The 23,319-nt window shown below is 40.1% G+C and overlaps 1 protein-coding gene across 1 annotated transcript in view; it reads right to left on the reverse strand.

Moving 5' to 3' along the window:
• LOC121330697 (A disintegrin and metalloproteinase with thrombospondin motifs 6-like) overlaps nucleotides 1-23,319 on the reverse strand; it is a 66,374-nt gene that overhangs the window by 21,624 nt on the left and 21,431 nt on the right. The window contains exons 7-17 of the mRNA XM_041277424.1: nucleotides 18,834-18,877; nucleotides 16,785-16,890; nucleotides 14,874-15,020; nucleotides 13,224-13,365; nucleotides 9,973-10,080; nucleotides 8,051-8,196; nucleotides 6,981-7,044; nucleotides 5,086-5,188; nucleotides 3,860-3,993; nucleotides 2,770-2,893; nucleotides 1,603-1,683 (exon numbers count right to left, since the gene is read on the reverse strand). Coding sequence (XP_041133358.1) covers nucleotides 1,603-1,683; nucleotides 2,770-2,893; nucleotides 3,860-3,993; nucleotides 5,086-5,188; nucleotides 6,981-7,044; nucleotides 8,051-8,196; nucleotides 9,973-10,080; nucleotides 13,224-13,365; nucleotides 14,874-15,020; nucleotides 16,785-16,890; nucleotides 18,834-18,877 — 1,199 coding nt within the window. The remainder of the gene's footprint in view (nucleotides 1-1,602; nucleotides 1,684-2,769; nucleotides 2,894-3,859; nucleotides 3,994-5,085; nucleotides 5,189-6,980; nucleotides 7,045-8,050; nucleotides 8,197-9,972; nucleotides 10,081-13,223; nucleotides 13,366-14,873; nucleotides 15,021-16,784; nucleotides 16,891-18,833; nucleotides 18,878-23,319) is intronic.

A 23,319-nucleotide genomic window follows, 5' to 3' on the forward strand; every position in this document is an offset into this window, starting at 1 on the left:
GGAAGTTACTAAAATATCTTTTTATCATTTGAGAAATATAGCCAAACTTAGACCAATTATTTCTGTATCTAATGTCGAGAGATTAATGCATGCCTTTGTTTCATCTAGAATTGATTATTTTAATGCACTTTTTTCTGGTGTCCCAAAACGTGGTATCCCGCTTGCAGCTTGTTCACAATACCGCCACTAGAATTCTGACTAAAACCAGGAAAAGTGAACATATTACCCCTGTTTTGGCTTCTTTACATTGGCTCCCTGTGCACTATAGAATTGATTTTAAGATTTTGCTGTTAACTTATAAGGCCCTGAATGGATTAGTACCTAGTTATTTGCAGGAGTTACTGAACCTGTATCTTCCAAACTGCACTCTGAGATCACAAGATGCGGGGCTGCTGGTTATTCCTAGGGTTAACAAAAGCAACGTGGGAGGTAAGGCTTTTTCTTGTAGAGCTCCTAAATCATGGAATGCCCTGTCTTCGTTTGTCAGGCAAGCTGGGACCGTTACAGTTTTCAAGACAAGACTAAAAACATACTTTTATAAAATGGTTTTATCATCTTAGAGGGTTTTAATGTAACTTTAAAATTGCTGCTTTTGTATTATGTGTATACTGTTATTCAAATATGTTACTTAAATTGTACGATTGTAGCAGTTGTATGTGTGTGACATACTATACAAATTTATTGTCGTTTGTTCATTTTTTCTGCTTTGTACTGTACAGTGCTTTGCAATACCCTTTGTATAAAAAGAGCTATATAAATGCAATAAATAAATAAAAAGTTACACCAATTGTCATTTTAGGTTTAGGTTTTCCTGGTTACTGAACACAGGGCCATATTCTTAAAGCTAAGTGCCAAGTTATATGTCAGGCTTGCTATACTCCAGAAAAAATGCTTATGGAAAGATTCTGAGGAAGTGAGGTGGGGAAGAATTCTATTGTTGCTCTGTGTCTTTTGGTGAAGCCTGTGCAACACTGATATGCTACCCCACCTCACAATCAACAGATATAGTAGGATATAAAGCAGGCAGAAATTAAACATTCTTAATCTAGATAAAATACGCCTTTAACCTCTTTAAAGTTATTATCTGAGGCTTTGTAAAATCAACATATGTGTTTCTTTTTAGAAAATAATCTTTTTTGTGCAGCATGTAAAGAGTGCTCCCTTGAAATATTCAGATTTGATTCTTCTTGTTCTTTGTGCTTTGGAAAAAATCAAATTTTAAATGTTGCTCCTTTCATTTTTAGTCTAGTATATCCAGAGGATACACCATGTGGCCGAATAACCCACAAGCTCCTGACAGGGTCGTTTATAGCTATCCTAATAAGCGAAATAACCCACAAGCACCTGACAGGGTCATTTATAGCTCTCATAATGAGTGAAATAACCACAGAGCTTATGAATGTTCATTGACTATTAATAACAAGGATAATTAATGAAAAAATGTGGTTTAAACCTAAATTAACAAACACACTTTTCTTAGATTAAGCTCTGCACCTGCTTAGCAACACAGCATAATTGCGAACAGTGCTCACATATGAAAAAGTTACTCTCAACGCCAGATCTCTCAACGCTTTTATAAATATGCAGTATTACTGAACTCACCAAGGTAGTTTTTGGACACAACAACTTCTGAGACTTTGATATGGATGGCTCCTTTTGGGATCAAGACCACCTCCTGGTAAGCTGTAAGAAGAGGAATGCAGTTGTACTTTACTGTAAATATGGGGGATTTAAAAGTAACATAAGAAATATCTAAACAAACAAAGCCTTTGCCATATCTTCAGCAGGTGGGCGAGTCTCCACTGCATGTCCGTCAGCATAAAAACATCTGAGGGACATCGTTCTGGGCGACTGCAACGCCTACAGACAGGGGCACTGCGCACACTCAGGAGGCGAGAGTCTGCTCTGCAGGAACTACAGCTACAAAACCCTTAAACTGTAACACGGTACTTGTGAAGGCAATACCCAGCCAAGGTCATATGAAGAAGCAGGAGTCGTTGTATGAATACCGGCTTATAAGTAGGTTAGTTTAGGGGATATTGATCCCAAGTAATGTATAGCGAGGGTTACGTAGCGTAGCCGGTTCCTGGAGCGGAACAACTCGTTTAGTAAGGCTAGCATTCGCCCTGTGTGGCACCTTTTATTTCTAGTTTTTGTGCTGTGTTTTATTGTGCCTTTTGTACAATCTACTGTATGTGTCCTATATGCGTTACCAATCGCTGGTAATGTCACATGGCCCGTTTGTTTACTTTTTCTGTTCTGTGTGTTAATAAATCCTGCGCACCTGTGCCGGCGTTTCAACTCCACCTCCCATGTCTCTCTGTTTTGCCTATCAGCGTTGCCATAATTACAGTTGAATGCTGGCTACTTTGAGACCACAGTGAAAGCCTAAACAGACTAAACTTTATTTAGTCAGCGTTTCCAAGGCAGTATTTTCATAAATGTTCACTATTAAATATCCTCAATGTCTTCAAAATGTCTAAACCAAGAATCTGTATGAGAAAAACAAAAAAACCTCCCCCTCAAAGTTAAAAAAGGGTTTGCTTGAAGACACTCACCAAACAAAAACAATGACTCGCCATGGTTACTACATCACAGTAGGACACTATAAATTGTCCCCTGCCACAGGTGTTCAACACTGCTTCGATAATTTGTTCCTGCTTTACTGTGGTACATTATTATTGTGGGATTCTAATCAAGCAAAGTACTAGTGCTTTTAACAGAATGTACATAGTAATATAAACATGATGTGATAGTGAAAAGCCGTACCTCCACGTGGCAACGTGACATTGAACTCTCCTTGCACTCTCTCGCACAAGCTTCCGTCTCCTCCACACACCCGGCACTCATCCTCCACCATCTCAGAGCCCAGCTGCCGGTCACACCCCACTCTCTGAGGACACACAACAGGGGTAAGATGGCCCAGTCAAAACCGCAGCAAAAGGTAATGTAAACCCTGAACAGCAAAAGGAAATACAAAAAATAGACATTGCTTTACATACATGAATTCTTCAAATATACCGTAAACAATGTCTGTAATGAACGTATCCCCCACCAAGGCTGTCATTTAAAAATTAGCTTTCATCATTATCACCATGACCATGTACCAGTGCTATTTTCCATTAACCTCAGATTCTGAGACACACAATCATTTATGCTAAAGAATATCACCACCAAGTTTACATGATTAAGCAGATCTTTAGGTATTGTACAAGGGTGTTACCTATACTGTATTGCCTCATATAATCACTTTTTAATAAGATCTACACATGTAAAAATGCAACTCCAGTTATTTCAGAATTCAATAATTCAGTTATCAACAGCTCGTTTCAAAATTTACCAACATCTGTGAAATTTTGTCCCATGCGAACCGTCCTGAATGATTATTCTAGACTTTGGAAAAGAAGGTACAACCAATTGAGTTATTAAATTATTTAATCATGCACAAGCGCCTTCACTGGCCCAACATCGCATTATATTTTGCATTTACCGACTTTTTGATGAAAACTAATCCACGTCTGGTAAGCTAGTAGACGTCCTCTTTGGCCCAACTCTGAGGACAACTGGTGTTTGTAGTCCAATGCAAATCATGCTTACGACTGTCCTTACCAAGTTGTGTCGAATTACATATATGTAAATGTGACAGCTATATATGTTTGACTGTACAGGTGCTTCTGCTAAATCACCATTGTTGGGGATATGTATCTCCTATTGGTAAAATAGATACAGAACACATTCCTCATGCTGTTTGTGCGTTCTCTTTTACATTTACATGTAAATATTTGACTGTTTTCATTGACTACTTGTGGTACAACAACTACTACCCTTGCTAAGAATGCATCTCAAATGAAATCCTTACTCTGCATTCACCATTGATGCAGACGTCAGTGGAGTCAGAGTAACAAGGAGTCCCGTCAATCACAGCCGGAGCACGCTCTGTGTAGAAGTTATAACCTTCCGCAATGCAGTTTAATGAGCATGCTTTCATCTGACCTGAACGGAAGAGCAGGGAAAGTGGTGGTATTACCATGATAACATAGATGGATTACTATGTAGAAAAAAAGACAGATAAAGAATCTCATATAAATAGCATGTCCAGATCGTGCTCCCTCCTGTCACAATGATAGAATTGAGTGGGAACAGGATGGAATATGATCTGGAGGTACTGTGCTGTTTTATAAGGGAAATACTCTTTCTCCAGGCAAATGCTTCCAGAAAGAGTTGAAAAACAAGTAATTTAAGGCCTGTGATGTTTGAATGAACCTAGCAAAACAAAATTGGGATAAAGTTGAAAAATATATTTCTGGAAATGGACAACACAGGACTCAGACAAAAGAAAGTAAGCCATTGTCACAAAGACGGCTGCAGTGAGTGACGTCAGACCAGAAACCAGGAACCAGGAAATAAACGGAAAGGTGGAGTTTGGTGAAGCTGAGCAATTGGTTTCGCTCGGCGTTTAATTATGAAACAGACAGAAAATAAAAGGTTGTAAACACAAAACACACAGTTCACGGCACTTTCACCAAAATAAAGAGACAAACAAAACTGACTACACAGACACTACACTGCTAATCAATCATTCAATTGGAGTCGCGGTACAACTGCACGTGAATTAATAAAGTGCAATTCCCCGTGCTCGCATATTATTACATTTACCTGCACGTGAAGTGCTGTGCAATTCTCGTGCCTAAATACAAATATACATTTTAAACAACTTGTGTTCCACAGACTCATTTATATCCAGTGTACCAATGACTATACACCAACATTAACACACAACATACAACACAAAATACACACAGGGCCAGGGCAACATTGCCACAACCATTTTTTTTATAACCACTGAAGAGGGCTCTGTAACAGTAAAATGTGGCACCTTCAGTTTTGCTATACTGCAGGTCACAAATGATAACCCAAATCTAAATAAGAAGATAGGTGCTTTTGTTATACTGATAAACATTTTGTGGGAAATACCTTCAGCGATAACATAGGTTTCCTTTAAGGTAATCTTTTTAAATATAAAAACACAACTCATAAAACTTTTATCAGGCTTTGAAGCTTTAAACCCAGAAGAGTCCAGCTCACCACCAGTGTACGCCTTCCAGGTGTAGTATTTCCCTCTGAAGGGCCGCTGATCAAAGTCAGAACATTGTTTTTCACGGAAATCCACTGAATTGTCTGGACAGTCCTGAAAGTGTAAACAAAGCTTGTGTTAAGAGAACATTAAGACAGCAAGTTACATTTGTTTATACAAAGAGTAGTCTGAAAATATATTCCTTGGTATAGAAGCTACTATGACTTACATTCAAATGGGCACTGAGGTTTGGGTGTGTGTTTTGTTTGTCTCCACAAGTTCTGGTTGGGTTGATAAATAATGGCCACAAATTTATATTGAATTCTGTCTGAGTACCACAGGAATAACACCTGCATATCGTATTCACTGTGAGAAGTGAGAAGTGTTCATTCATGCATTTGATCAACAGAATTTGTTTCAAAGGAACATGGAATTAATACAGGTAATTAAATTCACATGAATTAAACAGGACTGAAGTCAAAATGAATGACTTCAGAACTCAGAGGAAGTGCATAAGATATTCAGGTTTTATTCCTGTGGTATTCAACCGGAATTCATTATGAATTTGCCGCCATTATTTTAAAGTGCTACAGTTGAGTCTCCCTGTGTTGTTTTTCTGTGTGGTGGAGTTCCACAGGAAGTGATATATGTCCTCTGGTTAAACTTTCTCCTGTGTCTGTACAGTAAATCAGTAGAACACGTTGTCCTTCAAAATGGCTCAGACAATTTTTCAATGTTGGCAACGTAAACAGTATTTCAATATATATATGAGGTAGTAAGGAGACACATTTGCAAAGCTTTAGAAGGCTTTACTTCATTCCAACCGGATGAGCTTGTATGCATGCACGGAAAGTGAAAACGCAGTTTCATTAGAACTAGTTCTTGTAGTATAGTGTGGCTTGCTGTAAACTAGTTAAGAGTCCAGAATAAAACAATCTTGGATTAATCCATTGGACAATTGGTTAATTGATTTGATTAATTAGCACATGTGTAGTGCTGGCTACATATTTAAGAGTAAGTTTTCTTGGTTGACTGAGAACAGAAATTAGCTGTGATATAGAGCAGGGATGGGCAACCTTCCTAACAAAGGGTTGTGTGGTGAATTATCTGCTAATCTTAGTAGAGGCTAAAAATAGGCGATGGTAGTTCCTTTTAAAAGGTGAAAGAACTTGTAAATATGAACTTTGTCAGTCACATGTAGGTGAAATTTTCATCTTAGAGTAGACCCTTTTTTTAAAATATTCAGAGACACCAAAACATTTTCACCCACTCAATCTAGCAGTAAATTATTCATTTATTAAATCTACTTAGGGATAATTTGCTGCTGATTGAAGATTAACCACACGTAAGGGATTTTTAGAGCTGTTAATTTCCATGTTTCTCACGGCACAGAATACCAGACTCAATCCATCTGCCTTTTTCAGAGATAAACAATGCATGCTTTATATTGCACTGTACTTGTTGCCGAGAGCAAAAAAGGATTAAAAAACCATTTCGCTATTGCGTGTTTTCACCCTAAATGTGCAGTACCCTGTGCAGTTACAAACATGCAGTGCAAGTGAGTGGATTCAACTTTTTGTGGATTCAATTTTTTTTTTTATAAAAACCTGAACTTATTGGTCACGTGTTTCTGGCAATTCCCAAGTATGCTACAATTAACTGTCCCGGGATCCAACAAAGTAAATGAACTTGTTAACATGTAAAATCAGCAAATTTAAATATCATACGTAATTCAAACACTCAGTACGCAGCTTGATAGTGGCACTATAATTAAAATGTTATTAGTATTCATGCAAAGCAAAGAAGACAGTAGAATGGAAATTAATATTTGGTATAGTCTGAACCTCTTTAAAAGACTGCCTAGCTGTCTTTAAAAATCATTGCAACATCAGCAAATAAAACTCACCTCCACATTGCAGGATCTGTAGCGTTTTCTCTCTCCCAAGCAAAATTTACCTCCATGTGAGGGACTGAAATAAGAGAAATACAGTTCATAGCTCTTCAGGACCGAACCAAATATTGCATAATGTGGTTCTTCAAATCTTTAAATGGAATGTATCCTTTTATAAAATGTTTCCCATGGTCCGACTGTCATTTTACTTCTCACCAAGCTTTTCTCATGCTATATGATGCATTTACCATAGTCCTGGGACCAACGCAGTGGCGGCCAAAATGAAAGGTGAGGCTGAGAAAAGGCAGAGGGTTAGAGGTCTCCTTGAGCCTCCAGCAGGAGATTAATCTTATTATTGTAGTCTGAATTAGCCAGCAGGGAAAAGAAAAAAAAAAAAAAAAAAAAAGCAGCCCATCGTAGTCTATTCTAATAAGGGTAACTGTTAGTGTTACACACTGCCAGCCTATGTTTAAAAATGCACTGTATACAACATTAATATAGCATTTAGATTTCCGGTGATTGGCTGAAAGAAGGCATGCCACCCTTGGCTATTTTTTAGACGACTTTACTCAGCATTCCATGCAAGCCAGCTGAAGAAAAGAAAGAATATGATTGGCTAATAGATGCACTAATCATAACTACAGAGGAGGCAAGAGTGCATCTGCCTCTCCCGAGTGTACAGAAATGACTGAGTGGAGAATTTGAATCGGGCGGCTGCCTCCGTGTTAAAGCGATGTATTTATTCAAATATGCTTTCATTTCTAACTAACTAACTAAAAAAAGTATTACTGATTCAATATTATAAACCCATTACATCATCAAATGACCCATTAGAGAACAGTAGAATGTGTGTTATTTATTTCAGATCATTAATCCATTGATTTCCTTTGCACGATATCTTTTTTTTTTTACATTCATTTGCAAATTGTGTTACATGAATGAATAAGAACATTGTCATTTTTGCCACCAAATATATTTCAAGCAATATTTGAGTATTTGTTCCAGAAATAAAGTGTGAGTTCCAAGCTGAATGGAACATTTACAAGTTTTTTTATTTACAAGGTCCAGCCCTGGTTTGGACATACACTGGGCTGTCACATCGCCTGTAGGATAAGGCAACTCCTCCACCACACGTCCGACTGCACTGTCCCCAAGAGGACCAGGGACCCCACAATCCATCCACCTGATTGGGCTGAGTCCCCAGCAGCACACACAGTCCCTGGTAACACCACTGCAATGGTAAAACAGCAAGGATGTGATGTCAGACCTCAAACAGCAATGCAATAACCCACAAAACCTCTTAAAGGACATATAACTAAGTAAAGGACTCCTTCATTTGTTTCAATGCCAACACCTGCCCCTGGTGAACACTGTTTATAGATGGTGTGCACGAGGACACTGAGACATTCACCCAGTGGAAAGAGAGTCCAGGAATCTCAGTGTTACCATGGCCAAGTCAACAATATGAAATGTAGTGTTCCAGTCCTGAAACATGCCCTGTTTGAATTGTGGAACAACCTACCTAGGAGAAGATAGTCACTCTCTTTCAGGGGATGTCTGATCAGGTGTGTGTTTAGGCTAAAGGGCAATCCAAGACATTGCATGATACCAGTGATGCTACCCGTGTTCTAGGGATGTAACAATTCACTGTGTATCGACGAATCATGACACATCAAATTGTAATAGAGGTATGTATCGTTTCTATCATGATACAAGACCAAAAGCACAACAGAGCTCATTGTAGTTAACCAGGTTGTTCTTGAATGAAGAATAAGTGTGCTTTATAGTTCGTAAGAATACATCCTCCCTAAATCATTTATTTTTGTCTTTTTACAAAGTAGTCCGCTATTAAATAATCATTTGATCTTCTTATGCATTATGGGTGAGCCGATATACATATTTTTGGTGTAATTACCATTGTCAGAAATTATTAAATTAATCCAGTCATAGCCATTAATGAATGTGTTATTTTCAAAACAAGAAAAGCTGCCTTTCGCTCAGCTTTACAACTGAGTACCAATTAATGCCATTAACTTCCTCGCTGATTGATTTAAAAGTGAAGTGAATTTTCCTCTTACCCTGGCGCTGACATTTTTACAATGACAATTGCCATACAGAGGATGTAAGTGGACTATATAAATGGGTCATGATACAAGTATGTGCAACTGATTCATCACATATGATCATATCGCTACCTGCATATCGTGACATGTAACTTATCGTGACATCGTTATATCCCTGCTTTGTTCCTCTCTTTTATGTTACTGTCACACGCCTATGTCATTCTGTCTCTGTAGATCACACTCACCCCTGGTCGATGGTGCTGCTCTGGCACACGGTCCCCCCTGTCTCTGTAGATCATACTCACCCCTGGTTAATGGTGCTGGTCTGGCACACGGACCCTGTCTCTATAGATCACACTCACCCCCTGGTCGATGGTGCTGGTCTGGCACACGGGCCCTGTCTGTGTAGATCACACTCACCCCCTGGTCGATGGTGCTGCTCTGGCACGCGGTCCCCCCTGTCTCTGTAGATCATACTCACCCCTGGTTAATGGTGCTGGTCTGGCACACGGACCCTGTCTCTATAGATCACACTCACCCCATGGTCGATGGTGTTGATCTGGCACAAGGACCCTGTCTTTGTAGATCACACTCACCCCCTGGTCGATGGTGCTGGTCTGGCACACGGACCCTCTCTCTGTAGATCACACTCACCCCCTGGTCGATGGTGCTGGTCTGACACACGGACCCTCTCTCTGTAGATCACACTCACCCCATGGTCGATGGTGCTGGTCTGGCACATGGACCCTCTCTCTGTAGATCACACTCACCCCCTGGTCAATGGTGATGGTCTGGCACATGGACCCTCTCTCTGTTGATCACACTCACCCCCTGGTCGATGGTGCTGGTCTGGCACACGGACCCTCTCTCTGTAGATCACACTCACCCCCTGGTCAATGGTGCTGGTCTGGCACATGGACCCTCTCTCTGTAGATCACACTTACCCCCTGGTCGATGGTGCTGGTCTGGCACACAGTCCCCTCTGCAGCTGGGATGCTGTTGGTGATGCAGCGGTTGTTCTTGCTAATGCACCAGAGCTCTCTACACACTTCCTAGCAAACAGCACACACAGGAGTTGGTCAGTAAACTGGACTGATACACGACAGCATCCATTACACTGAGTGCACAGGCTGAATAACATCACCTTGCAGGTAGCATCGGTTTCTTTTTAAATTCTCTTTATTTAATTAATTCTGGCAAGATGGTGACTAAAAGTTTAAATAGGTCTCCTTTTCTTCTCCACCTGTACCAATTACAAGACATTTCTTCAAGCTACTGACCGGAAGATAATGTTTTCTCATATACCCTCCAAAATCTACTCTAAGTGTTACATTTTCGATCAACATTTTAATTTAGTTGTAAAAAGCAAAGCAAAGATTTTAAAATAAATATGTAAGGTTACCATTCTTAAAGGATGAGAACATGGCCAGGAAAAGGTACATTTTACACCATATGCATGAATAAGTAGACAAGTGATGCAATCTAAGACAGAAAAATCTTTATACACAAAATTAAGTTTTGTTTTTTCCATGTAAGGAAATTAGCTATGTTTTATTATTACTATATTGCAGGAATTGCACACTACTGACAATACCCAGTAAAATACTGTATTAAAAGGCAAATATATTATCTGTAATCCTTAAACACAATTGAATGCTATTTTTTATGTACTGTACAATGTTGTAATCAGACACTATTGAATGTTGCTTTGTTATGTACAATAAGATTGAGTGTAACAATACAATAGCATTAGTCACACACACTGTGGTACACTTGACAATCATCAGCGTGAGCCCAGACTGTGGAGAGTCAAGCTCTGTAGGATTTTAACCAATTAGAGAGTTTTGATAAGGGTGCCTTACTTTCTATAGGTTACCTGCTACAGGGGCTATGGGTGGAACTCAGCAGCTAGGTCAGCAGATCGTAGTCAGACACACTGTGCGAAGTGACAGCTTGCAGCAGATCATCAGAGACGGAACAGGCAGCGAAGTGACTCAGCAGCAGCAGATCGTAGAGTCAGGAGACGGCACAGGCAGCGAAGTGATCGGCAGCAGCAGATCCTGATGTATAGATCTTAGCGGCACAAATGTAACGCGACACTCATTGCAGATCGTGAGATCCGAGACGGAACAGGCAGCGCAGTGACTCAGCAGGCAGCAGATAGTGAGGTCAGAGACGGAACAGGCAGAGACATCGAGTCGTCGTCGTCTAGCGGAGTCAGAGACGGAACAGCAGCGAAGTAGACTTAGCAGCAGCAGATCCTGAGTCAGCGACGGAACAGGCAGGACGTGACTAGCCAGAGCAGATCCTGAGTCAGGAAACGGAACCGGCAGCGGAAGTCAGTGGTCAGCGCAGCAGGAATGTGATGTGGTCAGAGACGGAACAGGCAGTGAGTGATCAGCAGCAGCAGATCGATGACGTCAGAGAGGAACAGGCAGCGAAGTGACTTCAGCTAGAAGCAGAGAGATCCTGAGTCAGGCGGAAAAAAAGGCCCAGAGAAGTGACCAGTAAAGAGTGACTCAGTAGCAGACAGATCGTGCGTCAGAGACGGAAAACAGGCAGCCGAAGTGACTCAGCAGCAGCAGATCCGAGTCAGAGACGGAAAAACAGGCAGCGATATGAAGTGACTCAGGGAGCAGCGATCCTGAAGTTCAAGAGACGGAACAGGCAGCGACGTGATCAGCAGCAGCAGATCATAGAGAGTTTTGATAAGGGCAGATCCTTCAGAGACTTTCTATCAGGTTCCTGCTACAGGGACTCAGCAGCAGCAGATCCTAGTCGGAACAGGCAGCGAACTGAGGGCTAGTTAACCCCGGGAAATATGAATGAAAAGTTTGTACTGAGGTCGATGCCTGGAATCAGACCCAGGGATCTTTTTCTTTCCTGTATTGAAGATTGTTATTTTGTGCACCTTTTACTATTTGAATAAAGCATTTTAAAAACCAAACAAGACAAAGAGCTTTCCATAATCTAGAATCCCGGTGTTTCTTGAGTCGGTGACAGAGCAGTGCGGTGAGGAGCGGCAGCAGCAGATCATGAGTCAGAGACGGAACAGGCAGCGAAGTGACTCAGCAGCAGCAGATCGGGAGTCAGAGACGGAACAGGCAGCGAAGTGACTCAGCAGCAGCAGATCGTGAGTCAGAGACGGAACAGGCAGCGAAGTGACTCAGCAGCAGCAGATCGTGAGTCAGAGACGGAACAGGCAGCGAAGTGACTCAGCAGCAGCAGATCGTGAGTCAGAGACGGAACAGGCAGCGAAGTGACTCAGCAGCAGCAGATCCTGAGTCAGAGACGGAACAGGCAGCGAAGTGACTCAGCAGCAGCAGATCGTGAGTCAGAGACGGAACAAGCAGCGAAGTGACTCAGCAGCAGCAGATCGTGAGTCAGAGACGGAACAGGCAGCGACGTGACTCAGCAGCAGCAGATCCTGAGTCAGAAACGGAACAGGCAGCGAAGTGACTCAGCAGCAGCAGATCCTGAGTCAGAGATGGAATAGGCAGAGACGTGACTCAGCAGCAGCAGATCCAGCATATGAGCAGTGAGGCAGCCAGCTATTCCCATGTCAGAGATGGAACGGCGGTGGGTCCCGAGTCAGAGACGGAATGGCGACGGTGCGGTTCTCATCAGCAACAACAGACAAATAAATGATATAACTAAAAACACCACATCCATCAATAAATCACTACAGACCTGGATCTCATTTTGGAATCTATCTTCATTAAAATCCAGCAATAGAATTGTGTTGTTCCAAAAAATGCCAAGTAGCTGTGCAGCTGCAGAGCTTGATCTACAAATGTATTCTTTAAATTCAGCTGTTTAATTTCAGTTTACTCCTGTCCTGTTTTTTAAGCACTCACATATGTTCAGCCCCCTTTTGGTGACCATTTTAAAACACAACAAGATTACAGTAACTCTGATATTTCATACACATACCCAGTTGTTTAAGGTATACGTGTTAACGAAATACTGATTGATCTTTTTCTGAAGACAGAAAATTAAAAAAGGTGAAGACATGTTATTCTACTTGACAAAAAATGTCGAGTAAACAGGAACACAATTTGGTTGAACTTGACCGTCTGAGTTCTTAAATACATTTCACTATTTGTTTGAGTATTTAAAGTAGAGGCATAGCAAGGAGTGATCCCTCCAATCCTACAGAGGGCACTGTGTGTTTAAACGGTGCTTAGACTGTTACCCCGTAGTTGCACTGACGGGAGGCGCTGCCATACTGGAATCTGCACTGCTCGTCTGCATCATGCTGCTGTCCAGGGAGAGAGGTGGGGTACGCAAAGACTCGCTTCGGGGGAGAGTTCTTCAAACAGTCACCACGACCTGAGCTGAGGAAAGAGACAGAGAGGGGAAACAGAAAAAGAGGGGTGAGTGGGAGGGAGGTGAAGTTACAGTTGAAATATTATACACTGTTAAAAACATCTGCAACCGTATGGCAAAAATCAAGTCAAATCAAACCGGTTTCTTCATTTAGAATCTTAGGTAGTTTATTCCAAAAGAAGCATATGTCTTTTGGAAAACTGGATTTATTTGGGTATGACTTCTGTGACACAGATGCGGCAATTTCAATTTCTAGTTATTTGTTTTTAACGAAAATGATTATCAAAAACATAATTAGTAACATTTTCCATAAGCTAATATCACATAATAAATATCAAAATGCTTCTCAGTAAGCCTGGAAATGCAATATACAGTCTGTATTTTGCATACAAACAAAATGGTTTTAATTGTTTCATACTCAAAGGGTGCAAAACAGCATCTGTCCCCTCAAACCACTTGAGGGTAGTTCTCCCACACACAGTGCTCCCTCACTCACATGCAGCAAGAATTCAATCTGTCAGCAACACTCACAACTGAATACTGGGCTACAGTGCAAGGTGGCGCACGTCTGTTTCCAAAACTGCAAGGTTAAAAAAACTCAAAGTAATCAAGACACTACAAAACTTTACAAATAAACAATACATAATGTGGTTCTCTGTGTCAGCCCACTAAACTAAACAAGGCTTGTATCAGCTCCCAGCATGCCTCCTGCAACTTAGTACCTGAACTTCTGAACACTCAAACCTGAAACCTGAACACTGAAACACTCAAGCAATATCCTGCTCTACCTGTCAGTGCTCAGAGTCAATTACCTTAAGCAGTGTCAGCTGGAGCTGGATAATCCCCACAACTCCTAGCTGGCATTCATCACATGGCAATTTGCAGGTAATTAATGACAAACCAAGGCTCACAGTTAACCCTTTCCTGGGTCCTGGTAACAGCTCTTATAACCAAATCTAACAATCACTGGTTGAGAGCGACCAGATATTGGTTACAATGTTACCCTTAATTTAACTAATTAAACCTACTGTAGGTATTAATCTTTTAATTGATAACTTCGAAACCTAAACCCTGTTGTAGAATGGCATTTGGGGACCATAGTACCCCTGCTTTAAACCCTATTGTATATTTATAAAATAATAACCAAACACAAACCCATATACATTTGAATGTGGTTATTTAATAACGACTACACCGAAAAAAACATTGGATCAATGGTACTGTGCCTCCATCTCTTGGGAATTGTTTTCCAGTATTCAGGTCAGTGTGTACAAAATAAACTAAAAACCGTGTCACAAGTATTAAAGCCAAAGAGAAGTTATTGATTGAGTAGACATTATTGTACCAGAGGAAACCAAATTAAACCTTCAATAATATTAAATCCTGGTGGACTCAAAATCTTCAACGTGTGTTTCTCTGCCTTTTGAAAATCACCATTTTTCACATCTCAAGGCCTTTTGCAGACCTTTGTGAACCACTGTTTTAATTTTAAAGGACAAGCTTGAGAAGAACCTACTCTAAGAAGCGTGTGATGTATTTACGGCTGCAGGCAGACCAGGCAAAGGGGTCGGTGTTGGATGCCAGCTGGGCTGCCATGATCCTGGCCGACTCATTATCTTTGGTTCCACAGGGGTTTCCTGCCCCGTCGTGGTTCATCCCAAAACTGCAAGGCAAAGACGAGTTTAGGAGCACCGTCTCTAGAACATGTTTCTGTGAAAGGAGTGCTAACCAAGGTTTAAAATCCATTGTCTTACCTCTAACTAGCACCAGCAATATTATAGTTCTTGTTTTTTTTGCTTGTATTTTATACTTGAATCTGGTATATGAGACTGAACGTGGTAACCTGTAAACATTCAAAACATTCAAAGTAATTTTAACACTAAGATATAGTTTACTGGGTTTATATTCATGTGACATTGCACAAGTAAGCTTCCAATCTTACTACAAATGATTATTACATGTTACAAAGACTTCTTCACTTACCTAAAACGTTTTGAAAGCTGTAAATAACTTGAAACAAAACTACTTTGAGAATAAGTAGGCTATCACACTGCAGTCGCTTGTCTCTGCTAATAAATTGAGATGTTGAAAGTTGTGTTCTGTGTCACTGATAGTTTCTTCCAAAACCAGAATACAGTTCACACAATAATACAGCTGTGTATAAGATGATAAAACAATTAATTACTGTAGATTTTATTATACTAAAGTTGATGTTTAAGGTAGGGCTAAAGATCACATGTGCTTTATGAATCATTACCATTTAGCTAATTTGCATGTGTTTTGCGTCATGTTTTGTATCATTTGCAGCACTTCTGACAGCGCGTGTGAAGAAGATGTCAGCGCCGAGAGTGAAAGGAAAGTTTGCTTCCAGACAGAGAACATTTTTTAATTCCTGAAAACTGATTTCTTGTAGGAAATCCGTGTGCTGGCTAACCCTTACTCCCAAGTGCTTTTCACTGCATATAACTCATTATATCTTCACATTTTGCCAGAAAACATATGTATAGAAATGTTTTAAAGCTAGAACACTGAAAGGTTCCATATTCGTTTTATGTCTGTATGCCATACATGACAAAAAAAGCAGACATGTTTATTGTTTTTATTTTACAATTATTTCTGTTTTCCTCTATGTGTATAAAAAAACAAATGAGGTAAGTCTTTCCAAAAGTCCACAAAACAAAATTAAATGCATAGTTATATTATTCAGACCACAAGCACTGGTAAAGAACACACATTTGAATATGTATTGGTCTTCTTTAAATGAATTACCCTGAATTTTGACCTTTGACCTTTTCTGGTTCCAGAATGCATAAAAAATTAATTAATTGTTGGTAATTTACTTTAGACATTTTAAATTATTATTGATGAGAAAATAGATCAATCTGTTAATTATTTTTAAAGCCTTTCCTTAGCCCTACCTTAAATAAGCAAAATAAAAAGCTGGGTATCTTGTTTTTGTCTGCTCTTTGCAGTGCATTTTCTATTTTTCCTTGATGTGTCTGGAGAGTTGTGTTACGTTTATGTTTCAGCTGTGAGAATCCATCTCTGTACAAAGCTGTTTGTTTTTACTGGGTTTGCAGGAGCCATGAGGAATATTCTCATGATGTAAAATGAACGAGAGAGACTGGGGTGCTGTGTGGTGTCTCATAAGCAAACATTTCAAAAACAAGGCAAAAGACAAAAAGTTGCTGTTGCTTCCTTGTACATAATCACTATTTTAAATATTTGCATATCCTGACTTAACATGAAACTACAAGTGACAGAGCAAAACGTTTCTCAACAATAAATAAGCTTTCTTAGGTAGAGATTTTAAAAGAATGTTTTGAGGGAGCATTTCATTGCTTTTGTGTCAAGTGATTTTTGAAACCCCCTCTACCTTCCATAGTGATAGGGGGTGAGTTTGCATGCTGTATAACTGCACACCTACTTGTGCCCGACCTCGTGCGCGATGGTGAAGGCAGAAGCCAAGCCAATATCCTCGTTAATGCTGCAGCTCCGCTCTGGCTCACACATCCCTGAGACTGGGGCCAGCCCTGGGAGGAAACACACAGGAACTCTGAGGGACTTGAAGGACTGCCTTTGTACCTGCTTCCTGGATATCCCTGCCGTATGAGGAGCTGCTGCTGTCTAATACAGTGCCTTGCAAAAGTATTCAGACCCCTGACCAATTCTGTCATATTACTGAATTACAAATGGTACATTGAAATTTCCCTAACGAGGACACAATTACCCTACCATTGGCCTCCACCTGTGAACCATTAAAGTTGCTGTCACATTTTCTGGATAAAAACCCCACTGTTGAAGGATCATTGGTAAGGCTGTGAATCTGAAGGAAAATGAAGACCAAAGAGCATTCTACAGAAGTTAGAGATAAAGTAATACAAATGCATAGATTAGGGAAAGGGTACAAAATAATATCCAAGTGTTTGGATATCCCAGTGAGCACAGTTGGATCAATAATCAGGAAGTGGAAGCTGCATCAAACCACCCAGGCACTGCCAAAAAAAGGCTGTCCCTCAAAACTCAGCGCTCGAAAAGAAGGAGACTTGTGAGAGAAGCCACAGAGAGACCAACAATCACTTTGAAGGAGCTACAGAGTTCAGTGGCTGGGAGTGGAGTAATGGTGCACCAGTCAACCATATCAAGAGCTCTGCCTGTATGGGAAGGTGGCAAGAAAGAAGCCGTTACTCAAAAAGTACCAACTGATAGCATGTCTGGAGTTTGCCAGAAAGCATAAGAGTGACCCAGCTGCGATGTGGAAAAAGGTTTTGTGGTCAGATGAGACCAAGTTTGAGCATTCTGGCCAAAACTCAAAGTGCTATGTGTGGCGCAAACCTAACACTGCCCATGCCTCAAGACACACCATTCCTACAGTGAAGTATGGTGGTGGCAGCATCATGCTGTGGGGATGCTTCTCATCAGCAGGGACTAGGCATTTTGTTACAATTAAAGGAAGAATGGATGGAGCAAAATACAGGAAAATACTGCAATAGAATTTGCTTCAGTCCGCTAAAAAACTGAAGCTTGGGAGGAAATTCACCTTTCAGCAGGACAATGATCCCAAGCACAAGGCCAAAGCAACATTGGAGTGGCTCAAGAACACAAAGGTGAATGCCCTACAGTGGCCCAGTCAAAGTCCTGATCTCAATTCCATTGAGAATCTGTGGCACTATTTGAAAATTGCGGTCCACAAGTGTCATCCAACCAACCTGAACAACCTGGAGCAAATCTGCCAAGAAGAATGGGCCAAAATCACTCCGATACTGTGTGCAAATCTGGTACATACTTACCCCAAAAGACTTAAAGCTGTCATTGCAGCGAAAGGTGGCTCTACCAAATATTAATGTGTGGGGGTTGAATACTTATGCAAGCAAGATATTTCAGTTTTTTATTTTTCTTAAAAATATTTCCCAACATAAAACCAATGTCACCTTACAATAAATGATTTTGAGTTTAAGTGTTTTAAAAACAAATATCGAACAGAACGAAATTTCAATGTACCATTTGTAATTCAGTAATATGAGAGAATTGATCAGGGGTCTGAATACTTTTGCAAGGCACTGTATATACTTTCCCAAGTTCTGACAAGAAACGAGCAGTGGGTAAGAGAACCCGATAAGCGTTGATGGGCCAAAAGGCTTCCTGTTGTTTAAATATTGTTATGTTCTTATATCCCCTTCCTGCGAGCTAATCATTATGACTTGTCTGTTCTTGTTATTTGTAGGTTAATAACTGTCTGGAAGTGCGTTATTTCCATTTTTTCAGTGAGAATTCTATGAACGTCCCCAATATAGCCACGGTGCTTTATGACCTGTTAACAGAGCTGGCTTTCTGCCTGAAGCTGTTTACCCTGCCTGTGCTCAACATGAGCCCTTCTGTACACAATCCCAACCAACCACCCTCACCCCACCCTCTTATATCCTATCCATGCAAACAGAGCCCTCTATAGGCTGAAGTGAATGTTTATTGCACTCACCCAGGGTCCCGCATGGCTTGTTCTTGTAGGTGCAGATGTCGTAGCTGCAATAGAAGTGCGAGCAACAGTCAGTGCTAGACTCCAGATTACAAGTCCAGTGACCTATTTAATACATCGAACTCTCTAGCACCACAAGCAAGTAGTTATGACTAGACCATATACAGCTCTCATCACCACAATAATAATAATACTAATACTAATAATACCAATAAATAATAATAATAATACTACTACTACTACTAATAATAATAATAATAATAATAATAACCACCCTTTGGTCATTGTATGTATAATTGTACAGTATCATATTTCAACACCATACTTTCTTGGCAGGGCAAATCATAGTTCACAAAAACAAATTTGGATTACCTTAATAATACATAATATAATAATAATAATAATAATAATAATAATAATAATAATAATAATAATAATAATAAGATTTAAACTCAGTGTTTTATATTAATTAAAACCATTAAAACCACACGTCAAAGACAGATAATCAATTGAAATTACCTAAAAAGAAAAAAAAAAATCTGAAAGATTTATACTATGATCAGTAAGAACAAGCAAATACAAAGACTCAATGAAAACCTTCGCAGGCATTCAAATAGTGAAACAAGACTCCTGTGTGGTGGGTATCAGCTTGTACAGTACCCCATATGAGATTCTATATGCAAATCTACCCACAAACATTGAGAGCAACTCGAAAGTACAGTAAAGACAACTGCTTCAGGCAATACATTCACATATTTTACAGCCAAGTAAAATGTTTAATGAGATCAGATTTTTTGTATCTGGTACAGTAGACTTTCATAAATCTGAACTGACCTAGATTCATAATGAGAATGCTATCATAATGAAATGCAGGCTGATAGCAGTTGTAGACACAAAACTTTACAATTCTGTAACAGGACTAGACATTACAGATTCTAATCCGTTGGTGAGAGGAGATGAGGTTAAACGTTCTATAATCATGAATGTAGATGAGACCGGCTCTTTCACATTGTGGTTAAGATGCTTGTTTGCTCTGCTATTAGTAACCAGGTGACTACTGATGGAATAATGATTAAGAAATGTATAGCTTTCAAAACACTATTGCTGGAATTCATTGTGCAGTGGTCTTAAATGTGGTCAGACTGTTGCTTGGTACAGTATGTGTTGATGAATCTGTTGAATTAGTCTACAACCTTCGGTCTGGTTTACACAGATAGAGCTATAATTTAAATTTTAAATTCCTGAAATTTCAAAAGATTGTAACAGGATAGCACCAATAATGAGAGTGAGAAGCTTGGAAGCTGCAGTTTAAAGCGCTGGTTCTTACGGTTTTTTTACTAAACAAATAAACAGGCACAAGGGCCAAAATAAATGGTTAAACAAAAACGATTTGGCTTCAGGCTGGGCATTCACCGTCACTGACCTTGTTCAAATATTACAGGACACAGGAACAAACACTCACCAGCACTACTCTCAAACACCACCTCCAAACAAAGGATTTTCTCCTCCATAAATACCATGTGGCTGGGGCCTAATTAATCATTAATCATGGAAAAATATACCCTTCATCTCGTGTGATGTTATAGTAGCTAAAAATAGGCCAACATCTGGCAGCAGGTATCATTACAAGACTGATGCTCTGGGTTTTCAACTGGCCGGCTGTGGTCCTTTTCAGGTCCTTTAGGACTAGGGGTGTGCAGAAACTTGTTATTCGAAATTGCCTTTAAGAAGTATTTAAATCGACAGGTATTCAATAATTCCATTCATTAACGTGTTGATTTCAGTACAAGAAAAGTTTTTCTCCTTCACCTTTACACCTGAGTACCAATCAATGGCAATCATCTTCCACACTGAGTGTTTTAAAAACTGATTGGAAGAATACAAACAATTTTGTATCCAGTTCCCAGTAGCTAATTGATCTTACAACCTTGTCAAGTTGGGTCTTCAAATATCTCAGTGATTCAACATAAACAACATGACTAGGAAACCTATTCCATCCCCTCACCACTATGTGAATAAATGCATCCTTGAACAACATGACTAGGAAACCTATTCCATCCCCTCACCACTCTCTGTGTAAAAAAGTGTCTCCAACAACATGACTAGGAAGCCTATTCCATCGCCTCACTACTCTCTGTGTCAAAGTCCTGTACAGGTCCGATTTTTTACGACCCGTTTCCAACCTGGACCCGCTACTACCGGACCTGACCTGAACCCGCAACCCGTTGCAACACCGTCTTCTTACCTGCAACCCAACACGCTTTAATAAGACCTGCAACCCGACCCAAACCCGCAAGTGTTTGTCATTTATCTACTCCCTGAGCTAGCTGACTTTCACATTCACACACAGCTATATCTATACAAGAAGACTGAGTTTATACAATAGGAAGATTGAGTTTATACAATAGGCTATTATGACAAAATGGTTAACAGCGTGTAGGTGCAGACAATGGACAACAGACAATTATAATCCAGGTGCAAAGTTGTTTAATGAGTTTGTATATCCAGTGTCTGATGGCAAAACAAACAGTAAACAATATAGCGGCATGTATTACTTAAATTGTAATCCCGGGTTTGCCCCGAAATAATAGTCCTGTTCTTTATACACCCACATGAAACACAAACCACATAGTGAGTGAGTCCGTTAGTGAGTGAATTAGTGCTCGCGGTGCAAATACAGTTTATTCGTGATACAAGTGCAGTGCTGCTACGGGTTTGTACTGGCTCTTGGTGACAGCTCTGGAATGTGTTAGCCGTCTACTAATAACAAGACACAATTACAGACAAACAAACACTCACATCACGTTTACACAAATCAAAGGTCCTTTCAGGTTGTTCTCTAACCAAAACCAAGGAACAGATTACGTCACTTCATCCCCTATTGATACCATCACATGTCACACACTAACTATACCCTTGGTAAATGACTCAAGCCTGACCCAAAAATGTAATTTTTTTGACATGCATCCGAACCGCAAACTGCGAAAAAGTTCACATTCCACCCCGAACCAACTGCAGGTACCCGACCTGATGCAGGACTCTACTCTGTGTGAAGTGTCTCCTTCAACAAGTTGACTAGGAAATCTATTCCATAGTCTCACTACTCTCTGTGTGAAGAAGTGTCTCCTTCAACAACATGACTAGGAAACCTATTCCATAGCCTCTCCACTCTCTGTGTGAAGAAGTGTCTCATATCAAAGTGTCTCTATTTCATTTCCAACTGTGCCCTATGGTCCTGGTTTCAGAGTGACACTTAAAGTATTTGTTAGGGTCAACTGCTTTTAGGACTGAGAGATTTGAATGAGGGGTATGTGGAAGGATGGGGATATTCACTGACACGGGAGACAGAAGATGGTATTTGAAAAACACCGCACAGGTGCCCCGTCCTACCCTTGGCTATTCTCTATACACTGGGGTGGCCAATGTATATAAAACAAGAAATGCACCGCTGGTTGACAATGAAGGCAAAGTAAGTAAAAAATAAATAAATATATTTAGCCAAAGTGAGTTAGAAAAAAAAAAAAAAAAAAGAAGTGTGAACAAATTGCAATGAAAGTAAATGCTTTAAACACTGGTCCTCCACGAGGCAAAGAGTTTCGCAAGAAATGGCAGGATTCCTCTTATGCAGAAGTTTATTGCAATGAGCCGACTACAAGGGCATCTGCAGTGTTACTGACAATTCAAAACAACTATCCTCTGAATAGCAGCCTTTGCTGAGTTCTGTCTTTACGTTCCCACAGTAGATTACAACATTACAACGCCAGATCCGTCATGAACTCAAGTTCAACAACAACCAGAGTTACGAGAAACAATACAGTTTGCAAACAATGAACTTACAATGGTCTTATGATTCTGGTTAAATTAAAGTTGCTTTTGGGAAACAGGCCCCTGGTTTGCCAGGCACTGTCAGACATAAATCAAATAGGACACAAGTCATCTTGAACTTAAGTGAAATCAGGGGTAAGTACGGTCAGACCACTAATGAATAATAATCACAATCAGAAGCAGAATTTCACTAAGTCACCCCTAATTTTTGTTCTAGTCTAAATAAATTCAGTTTCCACCTAATTCTTCCTTGTTCTAGTGTGAATAAATTCAGGTTTCTCAATCTTCATAGCTCATTCTTCTTTGGCCTCTCTCCAGAGCCAAAATGTCCATCTGGTGTTGTGGTGACCATAATTGAACATAGTATTCTCACCAGCACATTATACTACCTCACCTTTTATATTTGTACTCTTTTGACTGTATAACCAATCAGGGAGAGTGGAGGAAAAGTAAGTTCGCTCTGACACACAGACTGGTTATTATCAAGAAATGCATAGAGACAGTTAATCAGACAGCTACTGATAGCCCAGATTTATTAGGGTCTCGAGGGGTCAGTCTAACACAGGGAGTATCTGATGCCATGCTAACAGGTCCCTATTTCACATGTGAAGTGAAACAACATCAGCTCTGTTCAGGGTGACAGCTTGTAAATTCACAGCATGCT

The sequence above is a fragment of the Polyodon spathula genome, chromosome 18, assembly GCF_017654505.1.
Source record: "Polyodon spathula isolate WHYD16114869_AA chromosome 18, ASM1765450v1, whole genome shotgun sequence".
Taxonomy (NCBI): Eukaryota; Metazoa; Chordata; class Actinopteri; order Acipenseriformes; family Polyodontidae; genus Polyodon; species Polyodon spathula.